The sequence below is a fragment of the Monodelphis domestica genome, chromosome 1 (genome assembly GCF_027887165.1).
Source record: "Monodelphis domestica isolate mMonDom1 chromosome 1, mMonDom1.pri, whole genome shotgun sequence".
Lineage (NCBI taxonomy): Eukaryota > Metazoa > Chordata > Mammalia > Didelphimorphia > Didelphidae > Monodelphis > Monodelphis domestica.
The window spans coordinates 284507735-284521226 of NC_077227.1; the positions used below are offsets into that span (position 1 = coordinate 284507735).

General features: G+C 32.6%; 1 protein-coding gene across 1 annotated transcript in view; it reads right to left on the bottom strand.

Annotated features, from left to right (window-relative positions):
* Positions 1 to 243: 243 nt before the first annotated feature.
* GCH1 (GTP cyclohydrolase 1) overlaps positions 244 to 13492 on the bottom strand; it is a 67466-nt gene continuing 54217 nt past the window's right edge. Inside the window, exons 3-6 of the mRNA XM_001378931.4 lie at positions 10016 to 10071; positions 5864 to 5895; positions 3838 to 3922; positions 244 to 2466 (exon numbers count right to left, since the gene is read on the bottom strand). Of these exons, the coding sequence (XP_001378968.1) occupies positions 2340 to 2466; positions 3838 to 3922; positions 5864 to 5895; positions 10016 to 10071 (300 nt within the window). The 3' untranslated portion in view covers positions 244 to 2339. The remainder of the gene's footprint in view (positions 2467 to 3837; positions 3923 to 5863; positions 5896 to 10015; positions 10072 to 13492) is intronic.

The following is a 13492-nucleotide window of genomic DNA, read 5'->3' on the forward strand; positions in this document are numbered from 1 at the left end:
GTTTTATCAACACACACACACACACACTCTTCCAGCCTGGGCTAGATATAGAGATATGGAGATGTATAGATAGCTATACTATACAGTTTTATCAAAAAATCAATTCGTTCCAACTAACTTACCCACTGAGAAATATTTTGAATAATGATGGTTCTAAGAAGTTCCCAAAAACTTACTATTTACCTATTTCCACCACTGCCAATTCTCATAACTCATTGCATTTACAAAAGCACCAAGTACCAATTGAGTAGTAATACTTTAATGTTTTAAATGAACTAACTTTAAATAGACACAACATATACACATATACATAAAATTGAAACAAGCTTCATTTTAATCAAATATGTAGTGTATAGGCAATGCATCAAATTCTAAAAATCCTAACAATAAACACAATCTAAGGCGAAGAGAAACTAGGAGGTATATTTAAAAGACAGTTCATGGGGAAAATCCAACTGGTAAACCAGGCTAATCATTTTGACTTTAATACTGAGAGACAGGAATAGCCTGTGGCTTGCTTTCTCAATGGCTCTGCAAGAAAACTCTCTAAGAAAGGACATAAACAAAAAGGAATGGAAAACGGAGTTTAAATGATTACAGAAAGATGAATTTTACTGCTAACAATGTCTTTGGTTCTCCAGTTCATATCAGTGTTTGCTTTAAAATAGTATCAATGACTCAGACTATGTTTTTGAGGCTTTAACATCCCAATTTTAAAAGGTTAGGTCAAAATATTGAGAGGAACAACTGAAAAATAAATGTATGAGAATAACACAAAACTGATTTTGAGATGAAAGGTAACTGGCAATTTGCTTAGGTACTGAAAGTCAGGGAAAAGACATTATCAAAAGCAGAGAGATTTTTTTCCAAGTCTTTTATCTTAACCTTCTCAACAGCAAAATGATTCAGACTAACAAACAATAACAGAACTATATAAGGATATACAAGTTCAATACATGACTAAACACTTGGTTTTAAATTAATTTTTCTTAGATCATAAGGTAATCATATTTGAAGGATACATTTAAATTTAAGAAAGGAGACAAAAACCTATAATTTTTTAACCCACAATCCAGTAACAACTCGTCAACAACAAAAGTTCTTTTTCAGTTTGTACCCTATTTGCCCAGTGATAATCAAATTCAAATTGTCCATTAATAAAGGAACAACTTTCCTAAGCTCTACCCACCAATGAACAAAAGTTTCCTTGGCTCATTCTTGCCTCAACATGTTACTACCACAAACTAAGAGTAGTAATAGTTCTGCCAGTGCTTTTGGAATGATCATTGACAGAAACTTTAATTAGAATATTGGTTATGGATTAAAAACACAACCAAATGAATTAACTATAAGTCTTGCTGCCAAGGAATTTGTGAATAGTTTCTCTAGGCTTGGAAAAGATGAGAATAGTTCAAGTTTCCTATAAATATTTATAAAAATATTTTGCAAAATTAATCATCTCTAATCAAATAAAAGTTTTTCTACATGCAACCCACAAGTTAAATCCTAAGAAGGTTCAAAAATATAAAAATGTTAGCCATCAATGTAGACTATTTTTTGTAGCCTCAATAACACTAAATCTTTTACTAAAAATTATTTAAAAATCAATATTACTATACTCTAAATGATGTGATATTCTCATCAAGGCACAGAGAGTTAAATGTATAAATCCCTGCATGTTGACATGAGAATACATCCGTAAACAATTATAGGAAACAATTCCCAGCAATTGAATAAAGGAACAGTTGGAAAGCAATGTGCTTTTATAACTAATTCATAATAAAATCAAACTATTGGTCTATTAACAATATTCCAATTCATGACCAAAGGCACAACTTGGCCAAAAATAAGTAAATATAGGAATTTTTAAATTATCATAAGTGATCAGTTAAATAACACAGTAAAGCAAGGATTGCTGAGTTGTCCATCAGTTCAGCAATGCCATAGCAATATTTCAATTTTTTTAAGCACATAGAGAACTGGCACCATTTTAACTTAGTATGATCAATATCATTTCTGCCAATATTCCCTCCCTAATTTATTGCATCATAAATAATCAGGCTATTCTGATCAAATAAATTCTCATCTAAGTCCTGGTATCTGGATGACAGTTTTGTCTATTTTAAACTCAACCAGCAGCTTATTTCCAAAATCCTGCTAAAAAGGTGGCGAAGATAAACCACAGGGCTTCTCTAATATTTTTTATTTCCTATAAATAATTTTAAATGACAGTTAATGACAAGAAAGATCTCACTACTGTAACATTTTAAATATAATATACAAACAGACAATGCCACTAGCAGTAACAATCTTCTGATCATATTTTATATGCCTCCAATTCAGTTCTTAATGAGTGTTAAGAATTCTTCCCGGGTCTTTGGATCTTCCCGAAATACACCCAACATTGTGCTGGTGACTGTTTTGCTGTTCATTTTCTGTACCCCTCGCATTACCATGCACATGTGTCTAGAAAACAAGACAAAAATGGTTTATGGGGAAGGGTAGAATAAAGGAAAAATAAAGAATGTGCCCAAATATAAAAGACTAGACAATATTATTTCATATTTATTGAATTTTCATATTTGCATGTTTCCTGTAAGGCAAATTTAGCCTGAAAAAGTGGCTTTTAAAAGCTGCGTATTTGTAGTGACCATTCCACAATTTCATGAGCTAAGAAGAAAAACTTAAATCATATTGACACATTTTGTAAACCTCAGTTTCTTCATCTGTAGAAGGAGATTATAGAACTAAAAGGCCTCTATGGTCCTTTCTGATTCTAAATGTGTGTGCCTGAGACTTTTACTTCTGAGGCACAGGTAATATCACATGCTCAGGGGATTATGGTATTTAATATTGTGTGTGTGTGTGTGTGTGTGTGTATTTTCACAAGTGCATTATGTCCACAGACAGATAGAAATGGAAGGCAAAGCAATGATCCAGTAATGGTACCTAATGCATATAGTTAATATGAATCATTCAACTATCTAAGAATCAGAAATATATCTAAGGCACATTATTATTTGTTGATATCAAATGATTAAGAAAGATGAATTTACTGCTAATTTCTTTGACCCTCCAGGTCATATCAGCATTTGCTTTAAAATAATATCAAACAACTCATACTTGGTTTTTGAGGTTTTAACATCCTACTTTTAAAAGGTTAGGTCAAATACTGAGTGAACAGCTGAAAAATAATTGTATGAGGGAAGATATTCAGAATGAGACTGACTGGGATATAAGGTATTCTGAAAGCATATTAGTTAAATCCTAAACTCTTGTGCTGAGATTCTAACTGCTCTAACTTGTAAGGAAAATTTACAAATGGAGGCTAGAGAAAGCAGAAGCAGAAAGAGGGTAGTAGTGTTTTTAATTCTATATATTAAAATAATGTGTAACATAGTATAATACATACCATTAAACAAATAAGTGCTTGAATTTGAGATATTTGATAGAATGGGGGAAATGTAGTCTCTAAGGTTCAAGATTCTAAATCAATACATACTAGACTCATTTGTTTGGGAGAACACTAAGTATTTTCCCTTGCTACATTTAAGAGCTTTTACTTCTACATACACATCTTTTAAAAATGGGATTATTCCTACCTGATCTTGATATCACAGAAAAAATTATTAGTAAGATTAAGGAACTAATTCTTGCGCCTTTTGCACACAGATACAACCATATGTTTTTAAGTATTAAAAATGATATTATCAATGTGTGTTGAGCATCTACTAGCTGCTCAGTAGTTGGCATTAAACATAAAGCTGATACTGTTGTAGCCAAGGCAACAATCTTTTAGCACACTATGACATCACAAAAGAATAGATATTAACTTACGTTGCTTCAACAACCACTCCAACTCCAGCTGGCCGCAGGGCCTCTGTGACTGCTACTGCAATTTGTTTTGTAAGACGCTCTTGAACTGTGAACGTGACAGGGAATTCAATTTAGGTGGTGGATACAAACATTTTATTCCTTGCTACAATAATTCATACATACTCTGGGTCCTATAGATAATTTTCTGATCTTAAAAATATACAAAGATATTTTATTTATGTATTACCAAGCTGTTTTTAGAAGTTTTTTAGTAAGTTTGAGATACCACATAAAGAAGCATTATGATAATTCACAAAGGTTTTGGAAGTCTCTGTTGAAAGCAAATGTTGGGTTTACCTGAAGAACTCTGGTATATTTATGCTGGTCTTTTCTCATCTTAAGCCCATTTATTTATAAAACCTTAAATTAATTCAAGTTTTTTGAAGAGTTTCCATGGAAAAATATAAACTCCATATAGTACTTTTCATTTTAAACTGATTTAATTTTAGAAAAAGATTTAGAACTTCTGAATAGTGCTTAAAATCAAAAGGAAAGGTCTTTTAGTTTATTTAGAGAGAAAATATTCTTCCCAGTGGCACCAATGGTATCTATCTAGTATAGGTCATACTATCATATGAAACGGGTAAAAACTTATCACAAACTCTTAAGTCCTCAACAATCAATCATTAGTTACTAAATGCTTTATTAAATATGTATTTAAGTATGAATCAGGTAGTGTGCTCCAAAGGTAGCAACAGTACTAAGATGATATTTTGGGTTCTGATATTCCATCTCCCATATAATTTAGATCCTTTGGTTATCTGAGGTTATTTCTGCTCTGTGCTGAATGAATATTCTTTCTCAGGAGTGATCTTGAGCACTTGAACTAAGTACCAATTCTAGAATAGAAAGGTATCTGTATTAAGAGGCTCTAAAAACTATCTGAGGGTTTTTTGTACCTGGTTCAGAGGTGATGGGGTTAGATTAGTCATGATGGATTTGGACTTCAAACATATTTGTCTTAAAGAGGTCCATGTAACCATCAAGACCAAGAAACAGAAAACCGGAAAGTACCACTTCCTTAGGATAGTATGTGAGAAGAAAAAAAATGATTTTGAGAAATGGCTCTTAGAAAGGATTTAAGTCCCAAAACATATTGAATTATATAAATTATATACTTAAGGAACTGTCAATAATTCAACAAATGTTTGTAAAGCATACCTATAATAATCAAAGCATTGTGCTAGATGCTAGAGATAGATAATGAAAGCAAAATAATCCCTGCCCTCAAGGAGCTTAGAATCTATTATGTATTTAATAATATAATCTTTGTCATAAAACATTTAATTAAATTACCCGCTTAACACTGTTACCTATATAAATAAAGTTGACCAAACAATTGAAGTAGTATTATTTTTCTTCCTATTCACTGACATGCCTAGGGAGTTTCCAAATATATACATAGATATACATGTATTTATGCACATATTATATAAAGATACTGATATATTTATATAATATAAATTTATCTAGCATAAAGACATTTACAAAGGAACATATTATATATGTACATATGTATTCATATTTTATATATATACTTGGAAACCCAAGCATTCTGGTAAGTTGAAACTTATACATATATGTACAATCAAAGAGACATTTATACATGTCTATGTGATATGTTTAGTTATAGATATATAGAAATTTGTGCCATAGGTAAAAAGAAAAGTCTTTACTTGAGGGCTCAAATATAACTGCCCCAACAGTCTTGCCAAACATATAGGGACCCAAACGTGCATTAAAGTTGAAAAGATTTTCATAACACAAACCTCTTCCATTCATAAAACAAAGCCTATTATCTTTATATCTATATAGAATAACAATGTTACTAGAAAAAAGCAACCATGCAAATAAAAGTAAACAACTTTTTGTTTGTTGATGTCATAAATGAAAATCTGAGATGTAAACTTAGAAAAACCTAAACATAATTCAGTTTAGGCAATTAATTAATAATTCAAATAAAGAAGGAAAGATATAACACTTTTACCTTGTAATCTCCTACTATAGATTTCCACAATCCTAGAAAATAAATATTCGTTTTGATGAGTCTCATAAAGTTGGATGAAAATCTGATGTCATAAAATAAAGAGATCTCTATATGGTAAAAGTATGACACTGAGCACTGAACACTTGGTACTATAGGAAAATGTCATTCTCAGAGCTTAAGAACTGACTGAAATCATGGGTAGACTACATGTGTTAAATGAATTAAAACTATGAAAAAAACCTTATTTATTTGATTCATTAGATTCAAGTCTACTTGTTTATTTTACTTGTTTCTAAACAACATTTCTGATAGTAAAAATTAGGAAGTGGTAATAAAAGTTAAGTGATTAACCAAAATTGGAAGCTTCCCAGGAAGCTTAAAAGTGCAGTCTAAGCATTATAATTGATTATAATATTTAACAGGTTCCTTAAATTAAATTAAAAGGCATTCCAGGTTCAAGTTAAAAATAAAGAGGTCTGTTTATTAATTAATAGCAGGCCATCCTAAACTACACCAACTAAACATTCATATAATCATATTTGAGCCAATTATGTACTCCATCTGATATCTCTTTATAAGAAAATTTTATATAAGCAGTTATGATTATCCATAAGCTTAATAATCTTGTTTCTATAATGAATTCTTCTGAGAAATTCTGAAAAATGGACAAAACAAGGAAATTTCTGGAGGATACTTTTCTTCACAGTGGAGAGGTGGGAGACTAATAGAACAAAATATTGCATAGTAAATAAGAAAAGTTTTAGTGTTGGATTTTTTTCTTGTTTCTCTTTGTCACAATCAAGATTAGGACAATTCTGAGACAGAGATAAAAGGCATTAATTAAGTATTCTGTTAAAAATAACAAATGGTTGTTTATATATTGAGGGTGGATTGTAGAGTAAAGATACTTTGCGAAGATCAGTTTAGGAGATTTTTTCAATAATCTAGGTGAAGAAATTAAATTAGAGTGGTGGCTGTGTGAGTAGAAAGAATGAGATCAATATGAGAGACATTTAGGCAATAGAAATTGCAAGGACTGGCACCTGATTGATTATATGAAGTGAGACAGAATGAGGAATCCAGGATAATGCCAAAATTACACACCTGGGAGACAGGAAGAATGGTGGTACTCTATGGAATACATTGTAAAAATTCTTATTTTTATTTTTTCATTGAAAAAAATTTTCAAGTGGTTAGGGCAAAATTATTTAAAGAAAGCTGGAGTCTTAAGCCTATGTGATACCATTAGAAATATCAAGGGTACTCATTTGGAAGTCCTTATGTTGCTTGATATCAACTTAAAATATTACCTAAAACAGTTATTATTCATCTGTTTTATGTCATAGATCTCTTTGGCATGATGAAGACTTTTCATAATGGCTTTTAAAATACATAACAAAATTCATAGAATTACAAAGGAAAAATTATTTAAATTGTTATTAAAAATTTTTAATAAGTTCACAAGTTCCCAGGTTAAGAAGTCCTACACTAAAAGCATTTTAAAATATAAAAGGATACAGATATATTTGCTTTGAAAGAACAGAAAAAGAAATATTACAAAAAAATGGGAGTGAAGAATGGAGGCAATAATAAAAAAAGTTTCTGAATCAAAGGGCAATTAAATTATACTTATGAAAACAAAAAATTGAATACCCCAAATTCACCTTTACTTAGGTTTGATGGGGATATGATTAGGGTATTGGCATTAAAAGATCACCTGTTGCAAATATGAATGATATGTAAATAGGTTTTGAACAAAGATACATGTATAACTCAATGGAATTGCTTGTCAGCTCCGAGAGTGGGGGGAGGGGGGAGAGGAAGGTTGGGAAAAATCATGAATCACATAACCATGGAAAAATATTCTAAATAAATAAATTATTTAAAATTTTTTAAAATAAATTATTTGAACATACTTTACATTTCTATTCTTCCTTCAGACTTGCAAGTAGCAATGGCTTGATTCACTTGACAGTAAGCACTACTTTTTAATTACTTTAAAAAACACTTTCTATTAATGAGAATACAAACCTTTGTGCTGGTTAGCTTCTTATTTAATCTTTTAAAAGCTTTTCTTTCAAATCCATTCCCTCTTCTAAATAACAAAGTGGCTTATCCCCTCTTAACCTAAGAGTTTACATTTACTGTTAATGGAACATGGAGTTTCCAGATGTCCCTATCTAGAAAAATTTTTTCCATAGATGCTCTACCTATAATATCACAGGACTTTTTAGGGTATGCTCCACTAATCAAGAGAAAACCATGAATATTTATTACATTCTCTGTTTTATGGAATCTGAAATTTTGTTTATGAACTATCCTTACTCTGTCGATAAGCATTTATCATTCCATGCCTACAATGTCCCAGGCATAAAGTAGACAGACTCATCTGCATGTCACTGACATGTTAGGATGTTTTGTCTCCAAGAGTCTTGATTTACTAAAATGATTGCCATTCTTAAACCATCTCATTTCCAGGCCAATGCACAGAATATGTTGAAAAACTATTTTAATCTGCATAACTTTAATAGGGGGTTAAAGTTAAAGGTGGAGAAAGGAATCAAAATGATTTTCTCTTCCTTCCTGGTCCATTTTCCTCCACTTTTATAGAAGAAAAAAAAAGTTAAATAGAGGTAGCCATAGAGAATGGTCAAGAATGGTTTCTCCCCATTTAGAATAGACTCAAATTACAGTACCTTTTTAAAAGAACCAATCCAGTTGGAAATGGTTTTTAGCAAAAGGAGTATTTACTTTTTGCTTAGTGCTTCATTAATCACAAATCCAATTAACCAGAAGACCTCCCCCTTCTCCTAAATATTCTGAATAAAAGAATTCCATTACTCTTCAGTACTCCTCTTCTAAATCCCTGAATTGATACTATTAACAAATATTATTGTTCTCAATAGAAAGCTGTAATATTGCCCTACCTAAGAGGCACAGTGACTAGAGCACTGAGACTTGAGTCAAGGAGAATGGAATTCAAATACAGCATCAGACAGTTATTAGCTAGCTGTGTGACCAGATTTTGTCTGCCTCAATTTCCTCAATAAATGGAGATAATAATGGTACCTACAACTCAGGTTTAATGTGAGAATTAAATGTGATATTTATAAGGCATTTACTACAGTGTATATAATAAGGGCTTAATAAATGCTTATTTTGAAACTTCCTTTCTTCTAGACTATAGCTAAATAAAGTAGCTAATTCTGAAATTGCCATTATTAAGCTATAACCTTAAACAAGTGATCCAATGCATTTTTCATTTTAAAAAAGAGGAAATCATGTAATCAATCATAAGACATCTCTTTTTTACCATGCTTCTTAAATTAAGCCATAAAAAATGGGAGGTATGGAAGCATAATAGAGTGCTAAAGTTTACCCTTAAACATCTATTGGCTGTGTGACACTGGGCAAGCCATTTAGTCTTTGGGTATCTAAGCAATTCTCTAAATCTGTATGTTGTAAAGAAGATGTTGACCTGTACTGGTAAAAGAAGTTTCTTAAAGTGGGATTCTTTTATATTAATGAAATCAGGTCCAAGCCCTATTATAATCCTACTTCATGAATTTGGCCTAAAAAGATATCATAATTCTGTTTCATTCATTTTAGTAAGTTTGTAATAATATATTGAAATGTAACCCTAAAGAATTAAAATTAAAAATTAAATCAAATAATTTAATTAATGCTAATTAGTTAATGTTACAACTAATGCTAATTAAATCTAAGATTAAAAGCTTAATGTGATTGCATTAATGGGATTATTCTAATATAATTCATCAGATCATTATCATTAAAGGCAAAATTTCTTTCCTTTAAAAAGAAATTACATGCAAAAACAATTTCAGCACTCTTTTTTTTTTAAGATTTTTGAGTTCCAAATTCTCTTTCCTTCCTTGAGAAGGCAAGAGCTTTCAAATAGATTATCTATGTGCAGTCATGCAAAACATATCCATATTAGCCATGTTGTGAGAAAAAAAAGACAAAAAAGTTCAAGAAAAATAAAAAGTTTTTAAAAGTGTGCTTAATCTGCATTCATTAATTCAATCAGTTCTTTCTCTATAACTGGATACCATTTTTAATCATAAGCTAAAAGACAAAAATCCCATGAATTTGTTCCATTAATAAGCATCATTTTCAAACATAAGTACTTACCTGGCAAGTTTGCTGAGGCCAAGGAGTTGTTTGTTAGGAAGATAACCTATATGAACCTATTGAGGAGAAAATCATTAACTAAATCAAAATATTGTACTATGCAGATAATAAATTAGTTTTTATAAAGTATGTGAGGATACTTGAAACTAAAATATGTATATAAATTTAGAAGATTACATGGGAAGTCATACATGTATGTAAATAACAAAAAGATTGATGCAGGGGGGACAAAAGGATAATAATGAACCTAGGAGAATTCTTATTCATAAAATATAATCATCCTATTTTTGCCTTGTTATGAAGCAATTATCAAAGATTATATCCATAAAAGTAATATCCTTATGTAATTGCAAATGATATTAACAACAGTAAAGCCATTTTATTAATATGTTGAGATATAGATATATGTATGTATCTACTCTATGAACACCATTCTTGCACTGAATACTACCATGTAAAAATAAAATTTGGACTTGGTCCCCATTTTCCCATCTTGGTATTGGTATAGGATATAGTAACAGTTTTAAAGTTATTTTTTTGCAAAAAATGAACACTTCTTTCTGCATTAGAAGCTAGTAATATCATTGGACAAGCAACAAAATTGGCCAGAACCTTAAGAGCCATGGAGTCTGTTTGGCAATTCAACAGTAGGGGAAGAAAGAACCTAGTCACCTTTCTTTCTTCCCTCTTCCCTATGGGTCATAGAACTACTTGCCCAGAAAGAAACATTGTATTGGACAGTTAGAAAATCGCTTTGAGGCACAATTGAAAAAGCAGAGACACATGCACCAGAAAGACAGCTATTCCAGACTGGAAGCAGTTTTAAAGGATGGGACCACTGGAAATTGAGAAGAGAGCTAACTATAGACTCCACAGCATCCTGTCCCTAGCAATCAAGTCACTCTTTAGAAACAGACTCTGGGAGCCTAGATGAGGTATTTGCTGCTCAGACATATTCTTCCAGGGAAAGGGCAATGAGGACTCCAAAAAGAGAAAAAGAAGCTGTGAACAGCCTTTTCCTACAAGTACACTTCACTGTCATTGTGATCTGTAAATCGAAAAACAAACTCCTGTTGGATGCTTTCTATGTTCACAGCTTTATGTTTAAGCCTTGTGCTCTCAAGCCTTTGCTCTCAAGAAACTAACATACTAATGGAGGAGTTAAGACTCTTGAACATGATAGTCATTGAGTAGATGGAAGATAAGCTTAAAGGATTAAGACTTAAGTGACTGGAATCAAGAGTAGGGAAGGAATCCTGAAGATGGTGATACTTGAGCTGTATCTTCGAAAAAGCCAGGATTGTCAAGAATCAGAAGTGGGAAAGAGAAAGCATTCCAGTCATGAAGAATAGCCAAATCAAAGGCAGAAAGAGGGGAGCTGAGTGTTGTGTCAAAGAGCAAGTGGGTCAGTTTATCTTGAAACAAAGAAAGATAAGATTTAATGTGAGAAGACTGAAAAGGTAGAAAGAGACCAAATTATGCTGTCCTAAATACCACACAGAAGACTTGATCTTTGAAGTAATAGGGAGCTACAGGTTTATTAAGAAGGAAAAGGAAAGTGACATGATGATATTTACAGCTTAAAAATCCTCTTTGACATCTGAGTGGGTATAAATTGAATTGGGGAGAGACTTCAATTAGGTAGATAAATTAAAAAATTATTATAAGGGGCAGCTAGGTGGCTCAATGGATTGAAAGCGAGGACTAGAAACAGGAGGTCTTGGGTTTAAATCTGACCTCCAATACTATTTAACTGTATGACTCTGGGAAAGTCATTTAACTCCTATTACTTAGGCTCATGTTGGTGAACCTATGGCACATGTGCCTGAGGAGGGCTGCTCCCCTCCCCCTCTCCACAAGTGCCTGAGAGCATTTCTCCCATCACCCACCTCTCTACCCAGAACCCATGTGAGAGAACCTGGCGGGGGGGGGGGGGGAGGGGGCTCACATGCAGCATGAGGGTTACAGTTTGGGCATTCACTCTCTAAAGCATTCATCATCACTGGCCTAGGTCCTTACTACTCTTCTGCCCTGGAACCCCAGACAGAAGGTAAGGAGTTTGGGGTTTTTTTTAGTTATTATAATAGTGCAGATGAAAAGTGATGAGACCTTGTTATATGGTTGCTTGAGTAGAAAGAAAGGGATACATATATGATAAGATTTGGCACTGGAATGGCCATATGGGAGTAGGATGTCTTCAACAGTAATAGGGAAGTCTGAAAGAAGGGGAGACAAGAAAATGGTTTTGAACATGTTTGGTAATAGATGCCAATGAGACATCAATTTGGAACTAACCAGTTGGATATATAGGATTGGAATTCAAAAGAGCAACTAAGGCTGAATTTGTAGGTCTGTTAATCATTTGCATAAAAATAAGGATTGATCCCATGGAAGCTAATCAGATTGCTAAGGATAATAGAATAGAGGAAAAGAGACACTTACTAGCTATGTGATCTCAGGCAGATAAATTCACCTCTTCTGAGCTTTAGTTTCCTCATCTGTAAAATTGGGGGTAAGGGGGTTGGACATGATAGCCCCTAGGTCCCTTCCAGTTCTAAAACTTTGATCCTGTGATTCTATGAGGATAGAACCATAGGAATAAGGAAGAGAATTGAGAGAGAGCAGTGTCACAAAAACACAGAGGAGAAAGAATCCAGTATAAGAAGGTGATGAACAATGTCAAATGTATGTGCTCATTCTTCCCTTTGTAGGTAAAATTTGGATATTATAGAAGATTATACCTCAGATTTATGTTGGAAATGTTTTATAGCTATTGTTCTTCCTATGCCATCTTAGTCATTTCCTTTGTTAAAAGTGGATTCTATCTGTAAAAGGCTCTTAATGGGATGGACAACAGTGAAGGCTTATAAGCTATAGTTTTAGAAGCAGGTACCCAATAGGTACCCTATAATCTGACAGTAGTAGCCACAGCTATAGTTAAGTTAAAGTTTCCCTTGTGGACTGCTTACAGATTCCATCTTCTGAAATTTCAACTACTCTTCATCAATACAGGACTTATCCCAGTTAAGTTTTTACAGAGAGCCAGTGTAGTATGCTGGATAAAGTCCTCCCTTTGGAGTCAGGGAAACCTTGGTTCTGCTTCTGCCACATACTGGTTGTATAACCCTGGGAGAACCACTAAACCTGCAAAATCCCCAGGCATTGATATCTAAAATGTTAACTGAATATATTTAATTATGTGCCTAATGAATTTATTTTTATGTTTACTATTGCTATAAGTCAGTTATATCAGGGTCCTTTTATTTGGGAGAAGTGAGGATGGTGGAGGTGAAATTTGCAGAAAAAGACAACAAACTAGGGAGACTGAATAGCCTGATTCCAAAACAATTATGTGAATCTCTATGCTTAGTCTTATCTGCTTAACCTAAGACTAGTACATTTGCAAAAGTTATATGGTGTTGGCTGCACCAGCTCTTGGTATAAAATCTTAGGAACCTCTAATATGGATGGTTCATT